Raw genomic sequence first — 27,203 nt, 5'->3', positions numbered from 1 at the left:
ATGGCCTGAATGTTCCGCTGTAACCCTTTTATTCCATCAGGTATCCCTCCAGGCAGCCCCACGGGTTATCACCTGATGTCCACCACCGGGTTCGGGAATTGCTCCCGGACCCAGACTCAATAACCAGTGTTCATTCTAGCCAACCAGGTGATTGGGTCGTGCTAAAGAAACATCCGAGGACGGGACTAGAGCCGAGATATCTTGGGCCATTCCAGGTGCTGCTGATGACGCCAACCTCTCTGAAGTTCGAGGGACGAGACAACTGGATCCACACCGGTCACTGCAAGAAGCTGCTCAACTAAGTCAAAGAATGCAGAGTATCACTTTTGTTTATTTGTTACAAGGAGGCATTTGTTGATAGACGATATTAATATTAGCTCTGGCTCCTGCTCCTCGCTTGTTAATCCTGTATGGGTGTCCGGGCAGCTAGGCGACCCGTAGATTTGGGATCCTCCAGTTGTGAGGAAGGTATATGGTTATGCCAGGCTAGCAGACACCATTGACAAGGGTCAGGCCCATACTGACAGGAGCAGGGCAGGGGCGGAGCTATGATTAGTGAGAGTCAGAATCCTTTTTAAAACTTTGGGAGGTCTTGGGGCTCACTGGTTTTCCATTGGATCCGGGCGAAAGGAAATAGGACATATACTTATGTTTTTTGTCTCCATTCCTTCTATACGCCGGAGTGAGATGTTCCTGATGTCTAATCGACTGATATACCGAAGCCCGAACAGACAAGACGCCCTGAAGACCAAACCATGGACCAGATGCAGAGGATTCCAAACCAGCCGGCGACCAACGCGAAACGTCACCTCCCGAAGAAAAGAAGCTACGTGTCAAGATTGACTTTCTGTTTTCTATTTGTTTTATGGATTCAGGACTTTTCGTAGACAAGACAGTTTTTTTTTGCAAAGAAGAAGATCAAGATTCGTCAAGGGACACTGGGGAGCATATGACAAAGAGGAGGGACTGTTGTGGAAATTTTATTATGCGGACATTTTATCTTAGGATGTGTGTGTGTTTTATAGATTGTCATCATGTCTCTCAGTGGTAATGGTAGATTATTGTATACATGTGTTTGTATGGGGTGTGTCATTGTCTGCACAGCCACATTGGCTGCCCCTCCCTGTCCTTTGATATGTCATCACTTCCTGTATCCTTGTCTTGGGCCAGCCCCTTTTACACCTTTTGTTTTAGTCAATAAAGGACGGCTACTGGGCAATGGAGGAGGGAGGAGTATGCTCAGGAGAGTTGAATGAAGATGGTAGCATTTGTGTGGTTATCATGGCTGCGGCTGAGGGAAGATGGAGTTGCCTTTTCCTTACACTAACTATGATGCGGGCTGATTACAACTATTAATATTTTTACCACAACAATTCATAAGGAGGAAGACAATTATTACTGGGATCTGGTGTAGGATTCCTCATGTAGTAAATGTAGTGACTCCACCTTTTCATAGCATAGGAAGAATCCATCAGCAGTACAGGGAAGTAAAAGAAAGCAAAACATAAAAGTAGATAACAGAGTTGACTTCATAACAAATAATGTGATTGCGAGGAACTGATTGAATGGTCTGTTAGCCCAAAGTCTAATGATGACCTCCAGGCCTGCCATGTAAGGCCTCATGCACACGACCGTATGTGTTTTGTGGTCCGCAAAAATTACGGATAACGTCCGTGTGCATTCCGTATTTTGCGGAAAGGAACAGCTGGCCCCTAATAGAACAGTACTATTCTAGTCCGTAATGCGGAATGGAAATACGGACACACGGAAACGGAATACACATGGAGTAACTTCCGGTTTTTTTGCAGACCCATTGAAATTAATAGTTCCGCATACGGTCCGCAAAAAAACCGGAAGGGACACGGAAAGAATATACGTCCGTGTGCATGAGGCCTAAGCCTGTTAATCGTAATGACACCTCAGCACACGTCTAATTTGGATGGCTTTTGTGGGTGCTCGTCTCTTATTGCCTCCTTCCACCCGCGGAGTGAGATTATAGCTTTAAATGAGTTTTTCAGAAACAGCACACCGATGTAGTTTGTAATTCAACCTTTATTTACCAGTGGTATATTCTCAAGTTATTTTATGACATTTATTGCTGTCTGCAACGTTTCGGGCCCATTTGGTGCCCTTTGTCAAGCTATAAATGCAAAAAAATAAACACAGGACAATATAATTAAAAACAGAAAGGAAGAAAATTCATGTACACATCAGTCGGAATTCATATACATATATATATCTCAGTTCGCATGAAACATATTGTATTATTACTCCTTGGTAGATGGGAATTTCATCCATGATTTAACTATTTTTTCAATGAATCATTCATAATTCATATCCTTCAAAGGACTGTAGCTCATATATGAGTGCTAAGTTAATATCAATTACTAGCATGATTAGACAAATATATGAGAAGTACCCGCATACATCCATTCATGTAAAGAGGGGTTGCGGGGGAGGGGGTTTGTTCTTTGCGTATATGTGCATCAGAATCGAAACTAACATGATTGGAGTAAAATTCATGAGAAATCACAGTTCATAATTCATAACAGATAAGACATGAAAACATGAATGGATGTATGCGGGTACTTCTCATATATTTGTCTAATCATGCTAGTAATTGATATTAACTTAGCACTCATATATGAGCTACAGTCCTTTGAAGGATATGAATTATGAATGATTCATTGAAAAAATAGTTAAATCATGGATGAAATTCCCATCTACCAAGGAGTAATAATACAATATGTTTCATGCGAACTGAGATATATATATGTATATGAATTCCGACTGATGTGTACATGAATTTTCTTCCTTTCTGTTTTTAATTATATTGTCCTGTGTTTATTTTTTTGCATTTATAGCTTGACAAAGGGCACCAAATGGGCCCGAAACGTTGCAGACAGCAATAAATGTCATAAAATAACTTGAGAATATACCACTGGTAAATAAAGGTTGAATTACAAACTACATCGGTGTGCTGTTTCTGAAAAACTCATTTAAAGCCTAAGCCTGTTAAGCCTTGCCAGTAAAAACACAAATATTAAAAGTTCAAAAACTGGGATCCTGGGTTATTTTTCTTCTAGACCAGGGGGGCACAACGTGTGATGACATTCTGACTATTAAAGGTACTGAAGCCGACTTCGGATTGCTGTCTTTAAAGTTGTAGAATCGATGGGCAAAGTTCTTCACCAAAGTCTTGTGCGACTTCACACTTAGCGAAGTTTGCCTCACCAAAGCCCACACATTGTAATGCTGTACGGAGACAGGTCTGTCCCTGTAAAGTGTACTGTGAGGGGGAACATATGTTACCATAACTACTGTGAGGGGCACATATCTGGGCATAGCTACTGTAAAGGGGGCACATCTGGGTACAGCTACTGTGAAGGGGCATATCTGGACATAGCTACTGTGACGGGAGGCACATGTGAGCATTACTGCTGTGAAGAGGGCACAAAGTGGGCATAACTATGGTGAGGGGCACAATGTGGGCATTATTTCTGTGATGGGGGCACAATGTGGGCATTACTACTATGCAGGGCTGGACTGGTCTACCGGGATACCGGGAAAATTCCCGTTAGGCCGGTAGCCTTGACTGCAGCACGGCCGGCCGTGCCGACAGCGAGTAGGCTCCTTGGCTGCTGCAGTATATATTATACAGAGTGAGTGACTGACAGAGAGAGGAGCCCCTCCCCCGCCCCCAACAGCAGTCTCCGGTGTTCTGCTAAATCTCTATACCTTGCGAAAAGTCTATACCGGAAGTGCCGCAGCCCCACAGGAATCAGCTGGAGGAGGGTGTGCGCGGTGTTGTGCAAGCGCACATCCACCGGCTTAGCAAAGAATTATTGCAGCGCCGCGATAGAAGTACTTCGTACACCGCGCGTGCGCACTTAGGGGTATAGAGATTTTGCAGCAGAAAATGTTTCATCAGATCTCCCTACCCCTGAGTGCGCAGGCGCGCACAAATCATCAGTTGCAGTTCATCCTTACCGCAGAGCTGAGTGCTGGATACCGAGATCAGCACATAGTAGAGCTGAACTGCAACTGATGATTTGTGGGCGTCTGCGCACTCAGGGGTAGGGAGATCTGATGAAACATTTTGTGCTGCAAAATCTCTATACCCCTAAATGCGCACGCGTGGTGTATGAAGTACTTCTATCGCGGTGCTGCAATAATTATTTGTTAAGCCAGTGGATGTGCGCTTGCGCAGCACCGTGCACACCCTCCTCCCGCTGATTCCTGTGCAGCCGCGCCACTTCAGGTATAGACTTTTCGCAAGGTACACTACGTGCAGAATTATTAGGCAAATGAGTATTTTGACCACATCATCCTCTTTATGCATGTTGTCTTACTCCAAGCTGTATAGGCTCGAAAGCCTACTACCAATTAAGCATATTAGGTGATGTGCATCTCTGTAATGAGAAGGGGTGTGGTCTAATGACATCAACACCCTATATCAGGTGTGCATAATTATTAGGCAACTTCCTTTCCTTTGGCAAAATGGGTCAAAAGAAGGACTTGACAGGCTCAGAAAGGTCAAAAATAGTGAGATATCTTGCAGAGGGATGCAGCACTCTTAAAATTGCAAAGCTTCTGAAGCGTGATCATCGAACAATCAAGCGTTTCATTCAAAATAGTCAACAGGGTCGCAAGAAGCGTGTGGAAAAACCAAGGCGCAAAATAACTGCCCATGAACTGAGAAAAGTCAAGCGTGCAGCTGCCAAGATGCCACTTGCCACCAGTTTGGCCATATTTCAGAGCTGCAACATCACTGGAGTGCCCAAAAGCACAAGGTGGGCAATACTCAGAGACATGGCCAAGGTAAGAAAGGCTGAAAGACGACCACCACTGAACAAGACACACAAGCTGAAACGTCAAGACTGGGCCAAGAAATATCTCAAGACTGATTTTTCTAAGGTTTTATGGACTGATGAAATGAGAGTGAGTCTTGATGGGCCAGATGGCTGGATTGGTAAAGGGCAGAGAGCTCCAGTCCGACTCAGACGCCAGCAAGGTGGAGGTGGAGTACTGGTTTGGGCTGGTTTCATCAAAGATGAGCTTGTGGGGCCTTTTTGGGTTGAGGATGGAGTCAAGCTCAACTCCCAGTCCTACTGCCAGTTTCTGGAAGACACCTTCTTCAAGCAGTGGTACAGGAAGAAGTCTGCAAGGTAAGAGAAACATGATTTTCATGCAGGACAATGCTCCATCACACGCGTCCAAGTACTCCACAACGTGGCTGGCAAGAAAGGGTATAAAAGAAGAAAATCTAATGACATGGCCTCCTTGTTCACCTGATCTGAACCCCATTGAGAACCTGTGGTCCATCATCAAATGTGAGATTTACAAGGAGGGAAAACAGTACACCTCTCTGAACAGTGTCTGGGAGGCTGTGGTTGCTGCTGCACGCAATGTTGATGGTGAACAGATCAAAACACTGACAGAATCCATGGATGGCAGGCTTTTGAGTGTCCTTGCAAAGAAAGCTGGCTATATTGGTCACTGATTTGTTTTTGTTTTGTTTTTGAATGTCAGAAATGTATATTTGTGAATGTTGAGATGTTATATTGGTTTCACTGGTAAAAATAAATAATTGAAATGGGTATATATTTGTTTTTTGTTAAGTTGCCTAATAATTATGTACAGTAATAGTCACCTGCACACACAGATATCCCCCTAAAATAGCTAAAACTAAAAACAAACTAAAAACTACTTCCAAAAATATTCAGCTTTGATATTAATGAGTTTTTTGGGTTCATTGAGAACATGGTTGTTGTTCAATAATAAAATTAATCCTCAAAAATACAACTTGCCTAATAATTCTGCACTCCCTGTATAGAGATTTGGCAGAACACTGGCACAGACATTGCCCGGAGCCTGACTCCTCCCACACATGTGACTGATCATGTGATCATGACATCACGGAAGGTCCTTTAGCCTGGTAGCTGCTGCTTGTGCAGAGCTGTCATCCGGTGTAACGTTACATTACCCTACTTCGTGAGATTTCCCTACCTTGTAACTTCCGGTCGCACCGGAAATGACGCGAGGAGGCGTACCGGAGTTGTGCCGACCTGCGCATGTGCAAAACGACGGTTTAGGGAAATCTCACAGCGGAGTTCAGCTGACACCGGGACACTGCGCATACGCCGGAGAGCCTCACCAGCCTTAGAGTAGGGAAAAATTATGGCCCAGTGCGCAAGCACGGCTAACTACAGAACATCCATCCAAGCTCCGCGCCTGCGCAGTGTGGGGGTAGGGAGATCTGATGGCCATTTTTTCTGTTAAATAAATATATCTATATATAACAGAAAGAATGGCCATCAGATCTCCCTACCCCCACACTGCGCAGGTGCGGAGATCGGATGAATGTTCTGTAGTTAGCCGCGCTTGCGCACTGGACCGTAATTTTTACCTTCTCTAAGGCTGGTGAGGCTCTCCGGAGCATGCGCAGTGTCCTGGTGTCAGCTGAACTCCGCTGTGAGATTTCCCTAAACCGTCGTTTTGCACATGCGCAGATCGGCACAACTCCGGTACGCCTCCTCATGTCATTTCCGGTGCGACCAGAAGTTACGAGGTAGGGAAATCTCACGAAGTAGGGTAATGTAATGTTACACCGGTGTTCAGGGCTGTGTGTCAGGTAGGAGGCGGAGTACAGAGGCTGGTGATTTTATCAACAGGAGTTTAAATAGAAAAGCGAGTGTTTCAGCAGTAAAGAAAGACTTTGCATACAAAGATATGTGCGCGGTTTAGGACACATGAGGGGACATTAATAAAGTAATGCTGTGACACATAGGGCCATGAGAGGGACCAGCATAATATGCTATATGTGTGTCATTCACACATATAGCATCTTATGCTGGCCCCCCTCATGGCCCTATGTGTCATAGCACACATCCCCCATAACAGTGCCAACCACAGATCCCCATAACAGTGTCATCCACAGATCCTTTATAACAGTGCCATCCACAGATCCCCCATAACAGTGCCATTCACAGATCCCCCATAACTGTGTCATCCACAGATCCCCCATAATAGTGCCATCCACAGATCCCCCATAACAGTGTCATCCACAGATCCCCCATAACAGTGCCATCCACAGATCCCCTCTGCAACAGTGTCATCCACAGATCCCCTCCATAACAGTGTCATCCACAGATCCCCTCCATAACAGTGTCATCCACAGGTCCCCTAAATGACAGTGTCATCCACAGGTCCCCTAAATAACAGTGTCATCCACAGGTCCCCTCCATAACAGTGTCATCCACAGGTCCCCTCCATAACAGTGTCATCCACAGGTCCCCTCCATAACAGTGTCATCCACAGGTCCCCTCCATAACAGTGTCATCCACAGGTCCCCTCCATAACAGTGTCATCCACAGGTCCCCTCCATAACAGTGTCATCCACAGGTCCCCTCCATAACAGTGTCATCCACAGGTCCCCTCCATAACAGTGTCATCCACAGGTCCCCTCCATAACAGTGTCATCCACAGGTCCCCTCCATAACAGTGTCATCCACAGGTCCCCTCCATAACAGTGTCATCCACAGATCCCCCCCCCATAACAGTGTCATCCACAGGTACCCTCCATAACAGTGTCATCCACAGATCCCCCCCCCATAACAGTGTCATCCACAGGTACCCTCCATAACAGTGTCGGGCGGGGGGGGGGGGCGCACACTGGCCACCAACGAGTTAACTACAGGGGAGGGAGGGGGGGCCACTGGCCACCAATGAGTTAAAAACAGGAAGGGGGGGGTCTGCCCCCTGCTGCCTAGCAGCACCTGCCAGGCAGCAGGGGGCAGTCATGTACACAGTTTTTTAGTATATTCTAACCTGAAGCGTCCCCATCACCATGGGAACGCCTCTGTGTTAGAATATACTGTCGGATCTGAGTTTCACGATGTAGCTGATATCCGACAGTATATTCTAACATAGAGGCGTTCCCATGGTGATGGGGACGCTTCAAGTTAAAATGTTCGGGTGTCCGCTTGTGAGCTCCGTTTGAAGGCTCTCACAAGCGGCCCCGAACACATCCATCCAGACCTAATGCATTCTGAGTGAACGCGTATCCTCTCAGAATGCATCAGTCTGGCAGCGTTTGGCCTCCGCTCAGCAGGCGGACACCTGAACGCTGCTTGCAGCGTTCGGGTGTCCGCCTGGCCGTGCGGAGGCAAGCGGATCCGTCCAGACTTACAATGTAAGGCTACTTTCACACTAGCGTTCGGGCTTCCGTTCGTGAGCTCCGTTTGAAGGAGCTCACGAGCGGACCCGAACGCAGCCGTCCAGCCCTGATGCAGTCTGAATGGAGGCGGATCCGCTCAGACTGCATCAGTCTGGCGGCGTTCAGCCTCCGCTCCGCTCGCCTCCGCACGGACAGGCGGACAGCTGAACGCTGCTTGCAGCGTTCGGGTGTCCGCCTGGCCGTTCGGAGGCGTGCGGATCCGTGCGGATCCGTCCAGACTTTCAATGTAAGTCAATGGGGACGGATCCGTTTGAAGATGCCACAATGTGGCTCAATCTTCAAGCAGATCCGTCCCCCATTGACTTTACATTGAAAGTCTGAACGGATCCGCGCAGGCTACTTTCGCACTTGCGCACTTGCGAATTTTTTTAAAGTTATTAATGCAGACGGATCCGTACTGAACGGAGCCTCCGTCTGCATTAATATGAGCGGATCCGTTCAGAACGGATCCGCCCGAACGCTAGTGTGAAAGTAGCCTTAGTCAATGGGGACGGATCCGTTTGAAGATGACACACTGTGGCTCAATTTTCAAACGGATCCGTCCCCCATTGACTTTCAATGTAAAGTCTGGACGGATCCGTCTGAGGCTATTTTCACACTTAGAAATATTTTAACAATATAATGCAGACGGATCCGTACTGAACGGAGCCACCGTCTGCATTATATGAGCGGATCCGTCTGACACTCCTGACTTTACATTGAAAGTCAATGGGGACGGATCCGTTTGCAATTGCACCATATTGTGTCAACGTCAAACGGATCCGTCCCCATTGACTTGCATTGTAATTCAGGACGGATCCGTTTGGCTCCGCACGGCCAGGCGGACACCAAAACGATTTTTTTTTCATGTCCGTGGATCCTCCAAAAATCAAGGAAGACCCACGGACGAAAAAACGGTCACGGATCACGGACCTACGGACCCCGTTTTTGCGGACCGTGAAAAAATACTGTCGTGTGCATGAGGCCTAACAGTGTCATCCACAGATCCCCTCCATAAGTGTCATCCACAGATCCCCTCCATAAGTGTCATCCACAGATCCCCTCCATAAGTGTCATCCACAGATCCCCTCCATAAGTGTCATCCACAGATCCCCTCCATAAGTGTCATCCACAGATCCCCTCCATAACAGTGCCATCCACAGATCCCCTCCATAAGTGTCATCCACAGATCCCCTCCATAAGTGTCATCCACAGATCCCCTCCATAACAGTGCCATCCAAAGATCCCCCAAACTCCTGCAAGCCTATAAAATTCGTGTGGCTCGGCCTGGCCATACCTGCAGCCAGTCAGTATGAGTAGAAACCTGGCATTTGATTTGCCAGTCTTCTGTAAAATACATATGCACAGGTTGTGCCCTGAGGTCAAAGGGCCCAGCTGTACCATCCATGACAGAAGCCTGGGAAATCAAATGCCCGGCTTCTGCTACACAAGCTCTTAGCACTACAGCCTGACATTTGATTCGCAGACTTCCGTCATGTTGCAGACTTGACGCTGTGCCCCTTGATTCAAACTTTGAGTCAAAGGCCACAACACCAAGTTTGTAACAGTATGGAAGCCTGGTAACTGAAAGGTCAGGCTTCTCTACCCCCTCGCAGGATGCTGAGTTCATACACACTTTTGTTTTAGCAAGCATCTCTTTTTTAGTGATTGCCATATTGCTATGTCTGGGCATGCTGAGAGTTGTAGTTCTGCAACAGCCAGAGGCATCCTGGTTGGGAAAAGCTGGTCTACTGTGATAATATACACAATGGGGGTTCTACAAAAGGACTATTGTGGGGGCAAAGTTCATATTCGTGTTTACACACGTGTTTTAAAATGAATGCTTTCCCCTTTTATAAACAAGTGAATAAGGACGCGACGCTGTGGGGCTGGTGTGACACTTTCTCCAGGGCTGGTTTTTATCCCCAGTCCGGCCCTGATACTATGTGCTGGCACAAAGGGGGAATAATTACTATGATTTATAATGCTGTGTGCCTCTGCATGACCTTACGGATACAGAATTATATGGATATTATACAGGGGCATTAAGGGGACTAGGTGTGGATAGTTACGTTTTGGGGGGTTAGAGGCGTGGCCTAGTATGAAAAAATTGTAAATAATGTCCCTCTTTGTGTTTTTTAAAAGTTGGAAGGTGAGGTTAGCACTGTTAGGGCTCATTCAGTGCAGTCCAGAAACCACATTCCGTGCGTCAGCGTGATCCTCCGTTCTGGACACTGCTCGTCTTCCAGGATCACACGGCATTATACTGATTTATAATGCTGTGTGCCTCTGCATGACCTTACGGATACAGAATTATACAGATATTATGATCCTGTATAAGGATCACGCTCACACACGGAGACTGATTTCCGGACTGCACACGCTCGTGTGAAACAGTCCTTATGTCGGGCAGTGTGTGGTTAGCACTGTTATGGGGAGCACTGTGCGGCTGCCACTCTTGTAGGGGGAATTGTGGAGTTTTATTTCAAAGAGCATGAGTCAGCAGGAGCAACCCTAGTAATCCAGGTATACTGTGTGGTAGGAGTGATCCTGCTGACCTAATTTGCATGAAGAATACAAGTCTATTTTCTTGGGAACACTGCAACCGAATCTAACAACCATGGACCATGTGATGGACCGTGTGATGAGCGCAGTGACCTCACCAAAGGTCCTTTTTTCCCAGGTCCTAAATGAAGAAGAAAGAAGACAAGCCGGGCTGCGCGAACAAGTGGATGAGGTGACTTTAATTTTATTTATTTTTTTAACCCCTCCATCCCTAATTTACTTAGCATTCTGTATTAAGAATGCTATTATTTTCCATTATTACCATGTTATAAGGGAAAATAATAAAATTTACACAACACCGATCCCAAACCCGAACTTCTGTGAAGAATTCCGGGTTCGGGTCTGGGTACCAAACATTTTTCTCACATGCGTGCAAAACGCATTAAAACGCTTTGCACTCATGTGGAAAAATCACGCTTTTTTCCGCGACGCACCCGCATCCTATCTGGCCCTCACACACGACGCCCGTGTGAAAGAGGCCTTATAGTTCTTGAAAGGCGACCCTGCCCTCACCCCCCGAAAAAAACAACAATCGCTGGTTCATTAAGAAAAACTGACTTCAAATATTCACCTCATGATAAATCATCCCCCCACCATCTCCAAAGAAGGAAAAAAATATATCAAACTGGAAAAATGGCAGCTTCCATATGTTTTGTGTTCTCAGAAGGTCCTGCTGAAGGTAACTTTTCTACAGATCGATATAGTGATTACAATGTGGGCGGCATGGGACTCAGCTTCTTATTTTAACAGAGGCTCTGTTGAAAACATAGAGGATAACATGTAAGGGTTCAGTGAAGGAGGCGCGGAAGGTGTGCAAGTGTCTGATGGGGTCACACAGCTCGTAGAAGGACAGACGCCCGGCCTCATAGTCTAAGAAGACTCCAAATGTTGGACAAGTTGGATTTACATCAAGGATTATTTTGACTGAGTTATGCAATGCTAAATGTCTTTTTTCAGAAAGAAACAAACACCAAGATTTATCATTATTGCCTATACTAGACTTATGACCATTCCTTTCTATACTGGGATAGGACATTCCGATGCCACAATCTCCTGCCTGGTTCCACTCTACCTCCCAGTAATGTCTTCCTGAGGAGAAGCTACATCGACTTAATACCTGGCAGTATTCCTGGAACCTTCCGGAAGATTCTGGTCGGCCCTGATTTATGTCCAAATCTGTTGCTGTTCTCAGATCTTCTGATAACCCCATGTCTGGATCAGCCGTGTCCACATCCAGCAGTATGTCAGGAACATGGACCCCGAGCTCTGATGTTACATAGGTGACAACATCCTTCATAGATCGGTGTAAAATTGATGAGATCAAAACATCTTTCAAATCATCAGCCATCTCATCGTCACTGACTGCAGCTTCTTCTGTCACCACGCTCTTGTCACTAAGGGATGCTCTTTGGTCTGATTCTTGTAGGATGGTTTTTGAGTCAGTCTCATTATCAAACACATGAACTTCAGCTTGTCCTGGGACCAGTCCCACCTCCTCAGAATTCATCTGTCCACCATCTCCACCTGTGTCCTCATCCTCTCCAGGACTACATACTGTAATGTCACTTTCTTGTAAGAGTCTTATTGGGTCAGTGATACGACACATCTCCTCCACATGATGCAACATCCTGGACAGCTCGTCCTCTTTTATTTCCATCTTCTTCATCAGATCATCTATCTGGGACACTATCTTAATCTCCTGCCTGGAGATCTCGCTCAGAACCTTCTTTTCTGCAATTTCCAGTTGCTCCTTAATGTTTATAAATAACTTATTCATGTTCTTCCTCTTCTCAGAGGCTTTCTCATGGATTGTCTCCTTATGATTGTGCAGCCTCTGAATTCTTGCATTTATTTCTGCTCGTTGTGGGTTTACTTCATCCAGATATTTCTTCAGTTTCTTTTTCTTCTTCTCTGAAGCCTCATCTAGAAGTTCCACCTGATGTCCCCTGTGCTTGCCAACCAGACAGCAAGACACACATAGACAAGCCGCGTCCTGCGGGCAGTAATACTCCAGAACCTTCTTGTGGATGGAACATTTTTTGTTGCCAAAGGAGCTGGTGGGTTCTGATAATACATGATCCATCGTCTGGTTGTGAACGGTCAGGTGGTCATCACATAGAGAGTTCTCACACTGCAGACATGACCTCACAGCTGGTACAGGAGACTTTGTGCAGTAACTACAGAAGGTTCTGATCTTCTCCATATCAGGCTGAGTAGATAAGAAACGCTCTACTATATTACTTAGCTTCCTGTTCTTCTCCAGGGCCGGACGCTCTGGATATTCTGCTCTGCAGTCAGGACAGGAATACACTCCGTCTGCCTCCTGTGCATCCAGCACACTTACAATACACCAGCGGCAGAAGTTGTGTCCACATCTCAGGGATACGGGATCCGTATAGAGGCTCAGGCAGATGGAGCAGTTCAGCTCGTCCCTCAGCTCAGCAGACGCCATTGTAGTGAGGAAGAGCAGGAATCGAAAGTGAAAAGGTTTCTTCACTTCCTACAGAGGGCGGAGATCTTCTGAGAACAAACTATTAACCCCTGCAGCTCAGGGAGTGTGTTTAGTCCAGATGATTACTGGGATCTGGTGTAGGATTCCTCATGTAGTAGATGTAGTGACTCCACCTGTTGATAGTATAGCATGAATCCATCAGCAGTACAGGGAAGTAAAAGAAAGCAAAACATAAAAGTAGATAACAGAGTTGACTTCATAACAAATAATGTGATTGCGAGGAACTGATAGAATGGTCTGGTAGCCCAAAGCCTAATGATGGCCTCCGCCTGCCATGTCAGCCTGATTAGTGACCACTAATACGCCTTTTTACTGACGTAAACAAAATTGGTTTTAGCTAAACAGCTGGCTTTAATCAATCATCACATGTACCCAAAATGGTGCATTAAAAACTATAACTTGTCCTGCAAAAATTAGGACCTCATACAAGTACATGGATGAAAAAAATAAAAAGTTATAGCTCTTGGAATGTGATATTTTTTTTTAAATGGGGTTAAAGGGGTTTTCCCATCTCGCTAATTCATCCTCACCTAAAGCGTTTTTCTTTTCCGGCATAGAGTTCCGTCACAGGGGCTCTATACCGGAAAAGAACTGATCAGACATATCCCCATGCATTCTGAATGGAGAGTAATCTGTCCAGGATGCATCAGGATGTCTTCAGTTCAGTTGTTTGACTGATCAGGACGGAGATAATACCGCAGCATGCTACAGTTTTATCTCCAGCAAAAAAAATTGAAGACTTGCCTGAATGCCGGATCTTGCATTTTTCCCCATAGGAATGTATTAGTGCCGGATCCGGCATTCAAAATACAAGAATGCAGGATCCGTCCTTCCAGCCTGCGCATGCGCAGATCGGTAAAATTTTTAAAAAAAGGTGCAAGACGGATCCATCTATCTTCATGACAAGCGGAGAGACGGATCCGTTCTTGCAATACATTTGTGAGACGGATCCGCATCTGGATCCGTCTCACAAATGCTTTCAGTCACAGCCAGATCGGTGGATGCGGCGGGCAGTTCCGACGACGGATCACACTGCCGCAAGTGTGAAAGTAGCCTAAGGCTGGGCAGGCTTAGGCAGTTTGAGTGAAGGCCGGTGTTCTAACAAAAATCCTTACTTCGTGAAAATACCTTACCCCTCGTGACTTCCTGGGGTGTGCGCCTCAACTTCTGGGGGGGTGCGCCTCAACTTCTGGGGGGGTGCGCCTCAACTTCTGGGGGGGTGCGCCTCAGCGCAAGCACACTACCACAGCACGGAAATTACAGGGAGCGCTGACTCACTGACACCGCGTGTGCGACCTCAGGGGTAGGGAGATCTGACTGTCTTTTCTCCTTACCCTCACAATGCGCACGTGTGTACACAGCGCGCTTCAGATGCATTGCTGGCTGGGTCCGATCAGGATCAGGTCGGTCTCTCCCTGCTCCCAGCACTATCAGCCATCCGGGGGGTGTGTGCAGCTTATTGGGGGGCATTGCTCCATTTGGGTTGGAGGGTGCAGCTTATTGGGGGGCATTGCTCCATTTGGGTTGGAGGGTGCAGCTTATTGGGGGGGCATTGCTCTTTTTGGGTTGGTGGGTGCAGCATATTGGGGGTCATTGCTGGCTGGCTTTGATCAGGTTGGTCTCTCCCTGCCCCCAGCACTATCAGCCATCCGGGGGTGGGTGCAACATATTGGAGGGGATTTGATGAGCATATTGGGGGGGATTTGTACAGTATATTGGGGGGGATTTGAGCAATATATTGGGAGGATTTGATCAGTATATTGGGGGATTTTAGCAGCATATTAGGGGGGATTTGTGCAGTATATTGGGGGGATTTGTGCAGTATATTGGGGGGATTTGTGCAGTATATTGGGGGGTTTGTGCAGTATACTGGTGGGATTTGTGCAGTATATTGGCGGAATTTGTGCAGTATATAGGGGGGATTTGTGCAGTATATTGGGAGGATTTGTGCAGTATATTTGGGGGGATTTGATCAGTATATTGTGGGGATTTGATCAGTATATTGTGGGGATTTGTGCAGTATATTGGGGGGGATTTGAGCAGTATATTGTGGGGATTTGAGCAGTATATTGGGGGGATTTGAGCAGTATATTGGGGGGATTTGTGCAGTATATTGGGGGGGATTTGAGCAGTATATTGTGGGGATTTGTGCAGTATATTGGGGGGGATTTGAGCAGTATATTGTGGGGATTTGAGCAGTATATTGGGGGGATTTGAGCAGTATATTGGGGGGATTTGTGCAGTATATTGGGGGGATTTGTGCAGTATATTGTGGGGGATTTGAGCAGTATATTGGGGAGGATTTGATCAGTATATTGTGGGGATTTGTGCAGTATATTGGGGGGATTTGAGCAGTATATTGGGGGGATTTGAGCAGTATATTTGGGGGGATTTGATCAGTATATTGTGGGGATTTGAGCAGTATATTGGGGGGATTTGATCAGTATATTGTGGGGATTTGAGCAGTATATTGGGGGGATTTGAGCAGTATATTGGGGGGATTTGAGCAGTATATTGGGGGGATTTGAGCAGTATATTGGGGGGATTTGTGCAGTATATTGGGGGGATTTGTGCAGTATATTGGAGGGGAATGGAGCAGTATATTAGGGGGGTGTTATGCAGCATATTGGGGGTGGGGTCTCGGCAGTACATTGGTGGGACAGTGTATTGGATGGAGGGGCCGCACAGTATATGAGGCCTGTGTGCAACCCTAGTTTGACAACAAAATATTTATTTGCAATATCTCAAAGCCATGCCATATTTTTTGTAACAAAAGCCCAGCCATCGAGTCACTCACTAGGGATGGATGAGAGACTGCACCCCAATCTATCGGTCACTGCACCCCAGCCAGAGGGACTGCCCCACATCTGCAACCCAATCTGTCCCTGAATTCTGTAATCTCCGTCTGTGCATTGTGTATGTATAACACTGCCAATTATTTTATTTAATACTGTGTGGCCCCCATAATCCTTGTGTCTGTCTGCTGTATATATGTTGCACACAGATCTGCATGCACTGTGTCTGTCATGCCATTAACTCTAACCATATATTTTTTTTTTGTGTGTGAGACAACTTGGACCAGCATGTTCTCCTATGGAACACGAGGCGGATGAAGAGGCGCCATCTTTGATGCTCATGTCCATGTGAAAAGCTTTTCCAGTTTGCACAGAGACTTCAACATTGTGCACCGTGATCACCGTCTAGTTCAGAGGTTGGTAACCTTTGGCACTCCAGCTGCTGGGAAATACATTTCTCTTAATGCTGGAAAAGCATCATGGGAGGTGTAGTCCAAAACATCTGGAGTACCAAATGTCTATGAATGGTCAGTAACAAGGGTTGAAGCCTTGACATGGCGTTACTGCTCACATGTATATCCATGTGCCAATGCGACTAATGTGAGTGACGAATACTTATGTGGTTACCACGAATCCTGTGACTGTGGAGAATGAAGCGCCCGTATCACCTAAACACCGCTGATACTTATTGGGATCCATCAAAGGTGAAATCTAGGGTTATATAGTCCAAGTCACTTAAATCAGGTGGTGTTTGGACTGTTGTGTGATTACTTTCGTATGTGCACGCAAAGAACCCTCCAAGAACCATAACCAGTAGTAGTTCTGCACTACAGCCCTCTGTCGTGGCTGTGGATTCAGGAGCGCTCCTGCCTCCCCCACTGCACTGAAGACCAATTTAGTCTCCAGAAATATGTTAAAACTGAATCGTAAACTTGTTTCAGTAGGTTCCTCATCAACATAATAAAAATGGCTCTGTCACCTTCTGTGGTTTTTACGTATTATGCAAAGACTCCAGCTGGTCACTGTTACACTTGTATTCCATGGAGGGCATGTGAAGGTAGGTTTTACTTGGATTAAACTGTCCTTTGTATGCACTGCCATCTTCTTTCATAAGGTCCTCTTCATCTCCTGGAGCCAACGGAATCGCTCTACTCACAAGCATGCTCAAGGGGACCCTAGGTACCTCTGCCTTTTGTTAAGCAAAAATACTTAAGATAAAGTTGACCCTATTTTGTCTTAACATATGGGCAGGGCCGGATTAACGTAGGGGCTGATGGAGCTGCAGCTCCAGGCCCCTACCATAAAATAGGCCCATCCGTGCCAGGCAAAAGGCCGTCGGGAGCGGCCTTTTGCCGATTTGTACACAGCGCATCGCATCCGCATGGTGCAGGAGGGATAATCGCGGGCGCACTGAGTTCATATCTGGCGGGCCGCGTCATTACAGGAACAGCACCAGCTGCTCTCACGTCCTGCCACTGCCACCGGATATACGTCACAGCCGGAGGCAGGACGTCAGAACAGCTGGTGCGGTTCCTATAAATAATGCCCGCCAGATATGAACTCAGTAGTGTGCCCGCGATTATTCCTCCTGCACCACAGTTTCGACCAGGACGGCGACGGCCCACAGGCGCTGGGTCACAGGGTCACAGGCAGCCCACACACCACACGGAGAGCCGGAGACAGCAGGCAGCAGCAGGAGCTTCTGGAGGCAGGCTGCAGCAGGTATGAGATGCCCTGCCTTCCAACTAGATGAGTGTATCAGGGCAATCATAGTGCTGTTATGATTTATGGACACAGCTCTCAGCAGGCTCAGAAACAGCCTGTGGACTGTGACTCTCAAGAAGCACAGCCAGATAGAAGGCTGGCTAAGCATGCTGAGAGCTGTGTCCATAAATCAGAACAGCACTATGAAAATTACTGACTGGCTAAAAGGCTACTTTCACACTAGCGTTCGGTTCAGAGCGGATCCATTCTGAACGGATCCGTTCATATAATGCAAATGGTGGCTCCGTTCAGAACGGATCCGTCTGCATTATATTGTCAAAAAAATGTCTGTGAAAGTAGCCTGAACGGATTTGTCCAGACTTTTACATTGAAAGTCAATGGGGGACGGATCCGTTTGAAGATTGAGCCATATTGTGTCATCTTCAAACGGATCCGTCCCCATTGACTTACATTGTAAGTCTGGACGGATCCGCTTGCCTCCGCACGGCCAGGCGGACACCTGAACGCTGCAAGCAGCGTTCAGGTGTCTGCCTGCTGAGCGGAGGACAAACAGTGCCAGACTGATGCATTCTGAGCGGATCCGCGTCCACTCAGACTGCATCAGGGCTGGACGGAAGCGTTCGGGTCCGCTTGTGAGCCCCTTCAAACGGAGCTCACAAGCGGACACCCGAACGCTAGTGTGAAAGTAGCCTAAGTCAATGGGGACGGATCCGTTTGAAGATGACACAATATGGCTCAATCCTCAAACAGATCCGTCCCCCATTGACTTTCAATGTAAAAGTCTGGACGGATCCGTTCAGGCTAATTTCACAGACATTTTTTTTGACAATATAATGCAGATGGATCCGTTCTGAACGGAGCCACCGTCTGCATTATATGAGTGTGAAAGTAGCCTTACATTGTAAGTCTGGACGGATCCGCTTGCTTCCGCACGGCCAGGCGGACACCCGAACGTTGCAAGCAGCGTTCAGGTGTCCGTCTGCTGAGCGGAGCCTGAACGGTGCCAGACTGATGCATTCTGAGCGCATCCGTGTCCACTCAGAATGTATTAGGGCTGGACGGCTGCGTTCGGGTCCGCTCGTGAGAACCTTCAAACGGAGCTCACAAGTGGACAGCCGAACGCTAGTGTGAAAGTAGCCTAAGCATGCTGAGACTGAGCTCAGTCTAAATAACAACACAAAGAAATTACTGTTTCTAGCTGCTAGTCCACAGTCCACAGCAGCTAGAAACAGTAATTTCTTTAAAGAGATTCTGTCACCAGGTTTCACCCCTCAGCTAAAAATATGCTGATGTTCAGGGCGTCTTCATGATTCCTAATGTGGGCTTATAAATGTAATCTGTGGGCTTATTTAGCTAAAAAAACTGCTTTTACTAACCTGTCAGTCAAACAAATAAGGTGCCCAAGGGGATGTTAATGGAGCAAGGTGCAGTCTGCACCCGCCGCCATTCGTGCCCAGCGCCGCCTTTCCAGACTTCTGCGCCTCCCTCCCCCTTCTTCTGCTGTAAGATTTTGCGCACAGGGCTCTGCCTGATGCGCCGTGCGGACTTCTCCATTTGGCTTCTTACAGCAAAGTGCTCATGCGCCGGCACTTCGCTCAACCCTTGTATGCGCGAGATCTTACAGCAGGAGGGGGAGGGCGGGAGGCGGCGCAGAAGTCTGGCACGAACGGTGGCGGGTGCAGACGGCACCTTGCATCCATTAACATCCCCTCGGGCACCTTATTTGTTTGACTGACAGGTTAGTAAAAGCTGTTTTTTAGCTAAATAAGCCCACATATGACATTTATAAGCCCACATTAGGAATCGTGAAGACGCCCTGAACATCAGCATATTTTTAGCTGACAGGGGTGAAACCTGGTGACGGTATCCCTTTAATGTGTTATGTTATTTATGATTTTACATATTATGTATATATTTCCATAAAAAGGCCCAGCAAAATCCTCAGCACCAGGCCCATGATGCTCTTAATCCGGCCCTGCATATGGGGGTGATATAGATGCTTCAAGTCAAAATGGAAAGAGCTCTCATTCTTTCTATTCTACGCCTTCTATCCTCAACATGGAAATTGTAGTGTTTAATAATATAACAGATATAGATTGTAATATGCTTTCTGCTAAAGATTTGGTGAGTTTGACCTATTTTATTTTTGAACCGCTCCAGAGGGAAGGAGCAAACCGCCTCGAGGAGTCCCTGCATAAGAGACTATTGGAGACCGAAGGGCTGTTCTGTGAAGGAAGATCATCACAGCCTCATCCAAGCCCTAGGAGGATATGGAGCCTCTTAAGAGTAAAGAGCGGCTAACAATATCTGACAATAGGCCACGTGTGCAATTATTATCTATCTAATGTATAGGCTTTTTCACTTTTATGTTAAATTTGAAGTTAAACATAGTTTGTCAAGTATTATTTTTTTACTGCCACTTTGAAAAACATTAAAACTATTAACAATTTAGAAATCCACAATAATTTGTCTGTGCAGTGAAATGTTTATCTGTACATAACATTAACCTGTTAATTATTGTGGGACACTGGAGAGCAATAAATTCACAGCCTGATGAACGTTTAAAAATGAACAAAACAACCTTTTATTGTAGTCCGTTTAAAAGGGGGCAAAAGACTATATGTCACAACTGTGACCATCAGGCACCAGTTTCACAGCGGTACAGAGGACGGTCATAAATAAATCCTCTGGACAGGTGAGAGACTGGGCTAAAAAATTACTTGCTAGCTGGTGGTAGCTAATATGCAAGTCCAGATTTGGAGCACGGATTCGCTGTAAATGGACGCTAGTGTACTAGTAGTACTGAGAGATGTGTTTAATTACAGGTGCGGTTGCGCCACTTAGGTCATCGGTCGCATAATACTACACACACTTGATCGCACTGTCACTACATAGAAGGGTCTCAAAGGACATGTTCACATTACCATGTAGTGCAGTGATATGATCAGTTTTTGTGTGCCGCTGCGGCCAGTATATACGTTACAACCCTGCACCTGAAGCCAGTAAATCGAGGCTAAACACAATCACTCATAGCCAGTATATTTTGGCTCCATTCATGCGTCACATACACACTCTCAGGCTTCAGGATCTATTATTGCATCAGGTGCACCCTGCCTAGAGAGCCGTGCTCCAACAGATAGCAGCAGCTCTACGCGTTTCAACGCGACATGTAACTGTCACGTATCTTCAGGAGCTAATATGCCTTTAGCAGGACGAGATTGCCACACTGTAGCGTGTTATGGCTACGGCGTTGTAATGGCCGCGCGCGGCCAGACACACGCCGACGTCATATGGCCGAAGCCCCGCCTATCGAGAGGGGTGTGCGGTTCCTGAACCAATCAGAGCTAGGGGGCGGACTAATTAGTTCCGTCCTCTGACCGGAGGAAGCCGTTCTGATGCTTACCCCTCTCGGCAAGTATAGCGCACTCGCGCAATTTATTGGGGAAATATAATTGCGGCCCATATATTGTCTGATGATACAGAGACGTTTCCAGCAATCGAGACCCACAAAGCATAGCGGTCTCTGAAGTAGCTAATGCCGATCACCGTCTGAGCTGTATACCACCAGCGGGGAAGGGCAAATACCACACAATCCAGGCTATAGCCTTGTTACTGACCTCAAAATCAAAACAAACAAATCAACCATAGCCAAATGATGTGCGTTATGATATACAACCATGCACAAACATAAATGCACTGAAAAATGAAAAAATGAAAAAAAGTAATAAGTAAATAATGCCATGGAGCAATACAGTAACAGCAAACATGCAACTCAAAAACTGGGATACAGCACATCCTCCCAGATTATAGTGTGGCTGATACATCAAATAAAGCTGGCAAATGATATGGCCTCATTAAGCCCCTGTGGTTGAACCGTCTGCAACTTATAAGTCCACATTGCTTCTTTGCGTAGGAGGGGTATATCAATATCACCTCCACGAACAGATGTTTTCACTTGATCAATTCCCTGTATTTTCAACACATCAGGGTTACCGTCATGCATCTCACATACATGACGTGCCACTGATGTGTCGCGCTTGTTCCGGATATCAGACATATGTTCTCAAAATCTACGTCTCATTTCACGTTTGGTTTTACCAACGTATTGTGAGCCGCAACGACAACTAATCAGATACACAATACCTATAGACGTACATCTAATAAATGAGAGTATTTTGTATCTTTTTCCCGTTGTATTACTGGTAAAAAATCCGCCTTTCAAGATATACTTGCAAATAATACATGAACCGCAAGGGAAATTACCTTTTAGAGTATTTTTCAACCAGGTCTCAGGCTGCGGTTGTGTATATAGGCTGTGTACCAGGCGGTCACGTAAGTTAGAGCTGCGTCTATACGTAATTGAAGGATAATCCGGAACAAGCTCACCAATATCTGGGTCTGATTGCAATATGGACCAATGGTTCTGTAAAATGTCGCGGACGTTTTTATGGGCTTTATCGAACGTTGCGACAATTCTGGGTGTAGGGTCATCACAATTTCTAGGTTTTGGAACTAAGAGCCGTGTACGGTCTGTACTCATAGAGTGATGGAACGCATTCTTTAGAGTATATTCTGGGTACCCCCGATTCATAAATCGGACTCTTAGGTCAGAAGCGACGGCTCTAAAGTCCCCCAGCTCTGAACAGTTCCTCCTGGCCCTCAGGTACTGACCTTTCGGGATACCTCTTTTGAGGGCCAGTGGATGACCACTTTCCCAATGCAGGAGATTATTAGTCGATGTTTTCTTCCTGAATAGGTTCGTAGTGATCTTCCTGTCAGTGCCAATGGTAATCATTAGATCCAAAAATGCAATCTGTTGTTCTTGTACCTCGAACGTGAAAAACAGACCCATCTGGTTCACATTTAGTGTTGCCACAAATGCCATAAAATGCTCTCGTGTCCCTTTCCACAGTATCAGCACATCATCGATGTACCTGATCCACAGTTGCACATTTGATGTGTATTGCTCCATGGCATCACCAAACACAACCTCCTTCTCCCACCAGCCCAGGTACAAGTTAGCAAACGTCGGGGCACAAGGACTGCCCATAGCGACGCCCCTGAGCTGGTGGTAGATGTGTTGGTCAAAAAGAAAGACGTTGCGGGTGAGAACAAATTCCAGCAGTTGTATCAGGAATGCATTGTGTCGGCGACAGTGTTCACCTCTCTGCTGGATGAAGGCCGGAGAGCAACCTCAAACTGGCACTTTACCAAACAATCCATGACGTTAGGACATCCTATGATCATTTATGGTGCACATCGGTCCTCCTGTCACTGGGCCTATGCAGAGTTTTGATTACAACTGTGATGACTTCCAAAAGATAACAATAAGTACAGTAAGAAGTTTCTCTTTACAGGGACACTGTTTGGGTGTAGTGCCCATGTCCCCTGAACCCTGCAATGCTAATTATTAATTACCTTTCAAGGTTAATTCATACTCTATTGGCTGTGTAGCAAACGGCCACGGAGGCTAACTACGTAAAATGACACGGGACATCCTCACGTTTTGCATGAGCACAACCAGTGTCTTTAAAAACCCTATAGAAAAGCACTGAGTTAATGCTTTCCGATGGGGAAGCCCAAATCCGTGCGCTGGAGGGTGCAGATGTTGGCGAGGCCTTACCAGCAATCTGGTAACTGACAAAAATGGAGCAGATGGAACTACAGTGTTAGCAATACAGTTTGATATTCCTATCACTAGTTTTCCTTTAAAACAAAGAGTCATAACCCCATTTCTCAATTTATATAGTGTCCCAAAAAAAAATAATTATAACGCCAAAAAGGTCCTTTAATCTGTGTTCAATAAGAGAAACTGAGTTTTCTTTGTGTTTTTTACTCTAAAATCCACCATCTCATGTTGTCGTTTCATCCTCCCACGCTATAGAGTTGCAGCGATGTCATAAAATGGGATGCAGCAAATGCGGTTATTATTTATACAAAAGTAACATTTATATGTATAATGAGAAATTACAGTTAAAATTTGAAACTGGCTAAGAGAAGCCAGTGTGGTATCCAACATGGAGAAAGTTCATTCACCTGTAAAGAAAAGCTGTATGGCATCAGGAAGGCAGTCTCTATATAATATAATGATCTCTCTCTCTGGGTGGTCCACGCTTCATAATCACTAGAAGATGAAGGTTACGTCATGTCTGCAGCATGTGTTATGAATCAGCTAAGGCCTCGTTCACATCACCGTTTCTCCTTTCCGTTCTCCGGCTCCGTTGAGGAGCAGGAGAACGGAAAGGACGGATTCTGCAGATAACTGAGACCTAACTGAGCGTAACGGAGCCTAAAGACCCCTTAGACTACAATGGGGTCCGTTCGGTGTCTGCTCAGAATATGAGACGAAAGTCTGAGCGGACACCGAACAGACCCCATTATAGTCTATGGGGTCCTTAGGCTCCGTTACGCTCAGTTAGGTCTCAGTTATCTGCAGAATCCGTCCTTTCCGTTCTTCTGCTCCTCAACGGGGCCGGAGAACGGAAAGGAGAAATGGTGATGTGAACGAGGCCTAAGTGGAAGTTTTCTGTAGAAGAAGGTAATTTCTTCTCTTTAACAAACTTATTTCTGGTTCAATGTTATGACAATTTTATGTGCCACTTTATGTTGAATAACGCAAGCAGAACGAGGCGAGATCTGTATTTAAACAATTATTACATATACTATACTCAAATATTTTACTGTAGCGGACACAGAAAAAAACAGTAACAACTCACCGGCAGTTCAACAGGAACCTCGGCGGGAAAACTGCCTCCCTGCCGTACATCAAGAGAAAGGGTGAAAATGTGGTTGTTGTTTGGACCTTCGACCTTGTGGAAAATAATGTTGCATCTAAACACAAGTCCCAGTTATTTTTCTTGTCATTTATCAATTTAGTGAGAGCTCTATAAGGAACAAAATAAAAAGAAAGATAAACACATTTACAACGGTCTCACAAATAATGTGGAATGTATAGCTCTCAGCTTAATGTAGTTGTACTGGTGTCTGTAGCCTGTCCCAGCTTCTGTGAAAGTGATTACAGAGGCATCCCAAAACTACTGTGACCTGGCGCCCCGGCAGCGTGTGTGACAGTTTATTTTCAAGTTAGTTAAATATCAATTCTTGTCTTACTGTTCAGGGCCCCTTCACAGCAGCAGCTGCAGCAGACCAGGCCCCCTCGCTAATGTGATCTAATCTTACTGTCTCCTAAAGTCTCCTACTGTGTCTGGGATTCAAACCCACAACCTTGAATGTATCAGTGGCAAAGCATTTACCCACACAACCATAAAGGCTGCATTGCAACTGATTGAAAAAAAAAACCTGAGACTTCTACTGTTATAGCTGGCTAAGTGTACATCTATACACATGACAGCTGCCCCAACACACCCAGCACTGCTATGTCTCTATATGACAGCTGTCCCAGCACACTCAGCTCTGTTATATCTCTATATATGAGCAGCTGTCATGTGTATAGATGTACACTTAGCCAGCTATAACAGTAGAAGTCTCATATTTCTTCAGTCAGCAGCAAGGCAGCTCTTATGGGCTTGTGGTTAAGTCCTTTGCCTCTGGTACAAAAGGTCATGGGTTCGAATCCCAGCAGAAACTTTTCTGAAATACAAGCACTGACTCCATATATGGACATACAGGAAGAGGCTGCATTGCATCGCTGACATGGAGGTAAGTAGAAGTGTTTATTATACTGGGACATGGGGGGGAGGAAAGAGGCACTTGATACTGGCACATAGGGAGAGGCGCTTGATACTGCCACTTTTTTTGGGGGGGGGGGGAGATGGCACTATGATACTGAAACATGGGGGGGAAGAGAGAGGCACTTGATACTGGCACATTGGGGGGGAGATGGGACTATGATACTGGGACATGTGGGGGGGGGAGGAGAGAGGCACTTGATACTGGCACTTTTTTTGTGGGGGGGGGGGAGATGGCACTATGATACTGGGACATGGGGGGGAGAGAGGCACTTGATACTGGCACCTAGGGGGGAGGGGGGGTTGGCACCTGATACTGGCACATGGGGGGGGAGGCACCTGATACTGGCACCTGGGGGGAGGGGGGGTTGGCACCTGATACTGGCACATAAGGGGGAAGAGAGAGGCACTTGATACTGGCACATAGGGGGGTTTGGCACTATGATACTGGCACATGGGGGGTGGGAAGGAGAGAGGCACTTGATACTGGCACATTGGGGGGGGTGGCACTATGATACTGGGACATGTGGGGGGGGGAGAGAGGCACTTGATACTACTGGCACATGATGGGGGGCATCTATGGGGACACTTACTGGCACATTATTGGGGGGCATTATGGGGGACACTAGGCCGGCAGCCTATCAGAGGCCGGACACTGAGGGGCATCTACTGGGGCACTATATATGGGGCATTTTATACTGGCACATTATGGGGGCACTATGGGGACATTAGCTCAACTGGAGGCATTACAAGGGGGTATTTTTGCCACATTATAAGGAGAATTATTACTACTGGGGGGGGGCATTATAGTGGGCTTTATTACTTCCCCCATGGTATGACCCCCTAGTAGCAGCACCAGCCTCTCCCTGCTCTGCTATCCCTCTGCCCCTTCTCCAAATCCTTATTATGAAGTGGTGTCCGAGATCCCCAAGGGCCAAGTAACTGTAAGTTTTCATATGAAATATGTTTGTTATACACATATAGCCTACACTGTGCCCCACAATGTACAGTATACCGCTACACTGTGCCAAAGGAGTGGGGTTTACACAGGAGGAGGGAGGTGCGAAGCGCGCTGGAGAGGCCCTTACAAATATTTGCTGTGGGGCCCAGTCACTTGTAGTTACGCCCCTGGCGGCCGCTTTAAAGTTAAAGTTACTGCAGGATATGGATTACAGTTTAGAAATGTCAAATGTACACTCCTGTGAGAGGCGGGGAGGGAGATCTGTGGATGACACTGTTATGGAGGGGGAAATGGGGATGACACTGTCATGGGGTGGATCTGTGGATGACACATATAGCATAAGATGCTATATACGGTATGTGGCATCCACAGATCCCCCCCATAGCAGTGTCATCCATAGATCCCCCCCCCCCCCCCATAGCAGTGTCATCCACAGACAGCAGGACTTTTCTTCTCTGTTGCGGTTTTAGGTATTGGGTAAAGTATCGCAGCATTTCTAAGCGTACTTGTGTAAATGTATCGTTGTTATAGCTGCCCCCCCCCCTACTTTTGTCCTGGCCCCCAGTGTGCCCCCCCACTGCGGCCGTGGCCCATATTGCAGCACACAAAAATCGGGCTCTGACCGTGTGCTCACTGATCACGGATGCAGACCCATTCACTTGAAATGCTCTGCAAATCGGGAGGTATGGTGCAGAACGGAGGCACAGAACCCCATGTAAGCACTATGGGTTTTCTGTCC

General features: G+C 46.5%; 1 protein-coding gene across 2 annotated transcripts in view; it reads right to left on the bottom strand.

Moving 5' to 3' along the window:
- Window positions 1-13,302, bottom strand: part of LOC122937902 (E3 ubiquitin/ISG15 ligase TRIM25-like) — a 97,135-nt gene extending 83,833 nt beyond the window's left edge. The window contains exon 1 of one of the 2 annotated variants that reach the window (XR_006389944.1): window positions 11,901-13,302. Coding sequence is in view for 1 of the 2 variants with exons in the window: in XM_044293084.1 (XP_044149019.1) it covers window positions 11,514-13,235 (1,722 nt within the window). In the remaining variant the exon portion in view is untranslated. Of the gene's footprint in view, window positions 1-11,144 lie in introns of those variants that run through there. The other variant, XM_044293084.1, reaches the window with a different exon arrangement.
- Window positions 13,303-27,203: the final 13,901 nt, after the last annotated feature.

Source organism: Bufo gargarizans, chromosome 5, assembly GCF_014858855.1.
Source record: "Bufo gargarizans isolate SCDJY-AF-19 chromosome 5, ASM1485885v1, whole genome shotgun sequence".
NCBI classification, from domain to species: domain Eukaryota; kingdom Metazoa; phylum Chordata; class Amphibia; order Anura; family Bufonidae; genus Bufo; species Bufo gargarizans.
The sequence above is the reverse complement of the archived record's forward strand: the minus strand, read 5'-3'. Positions and strand labels throughout refer to the sequence as shown.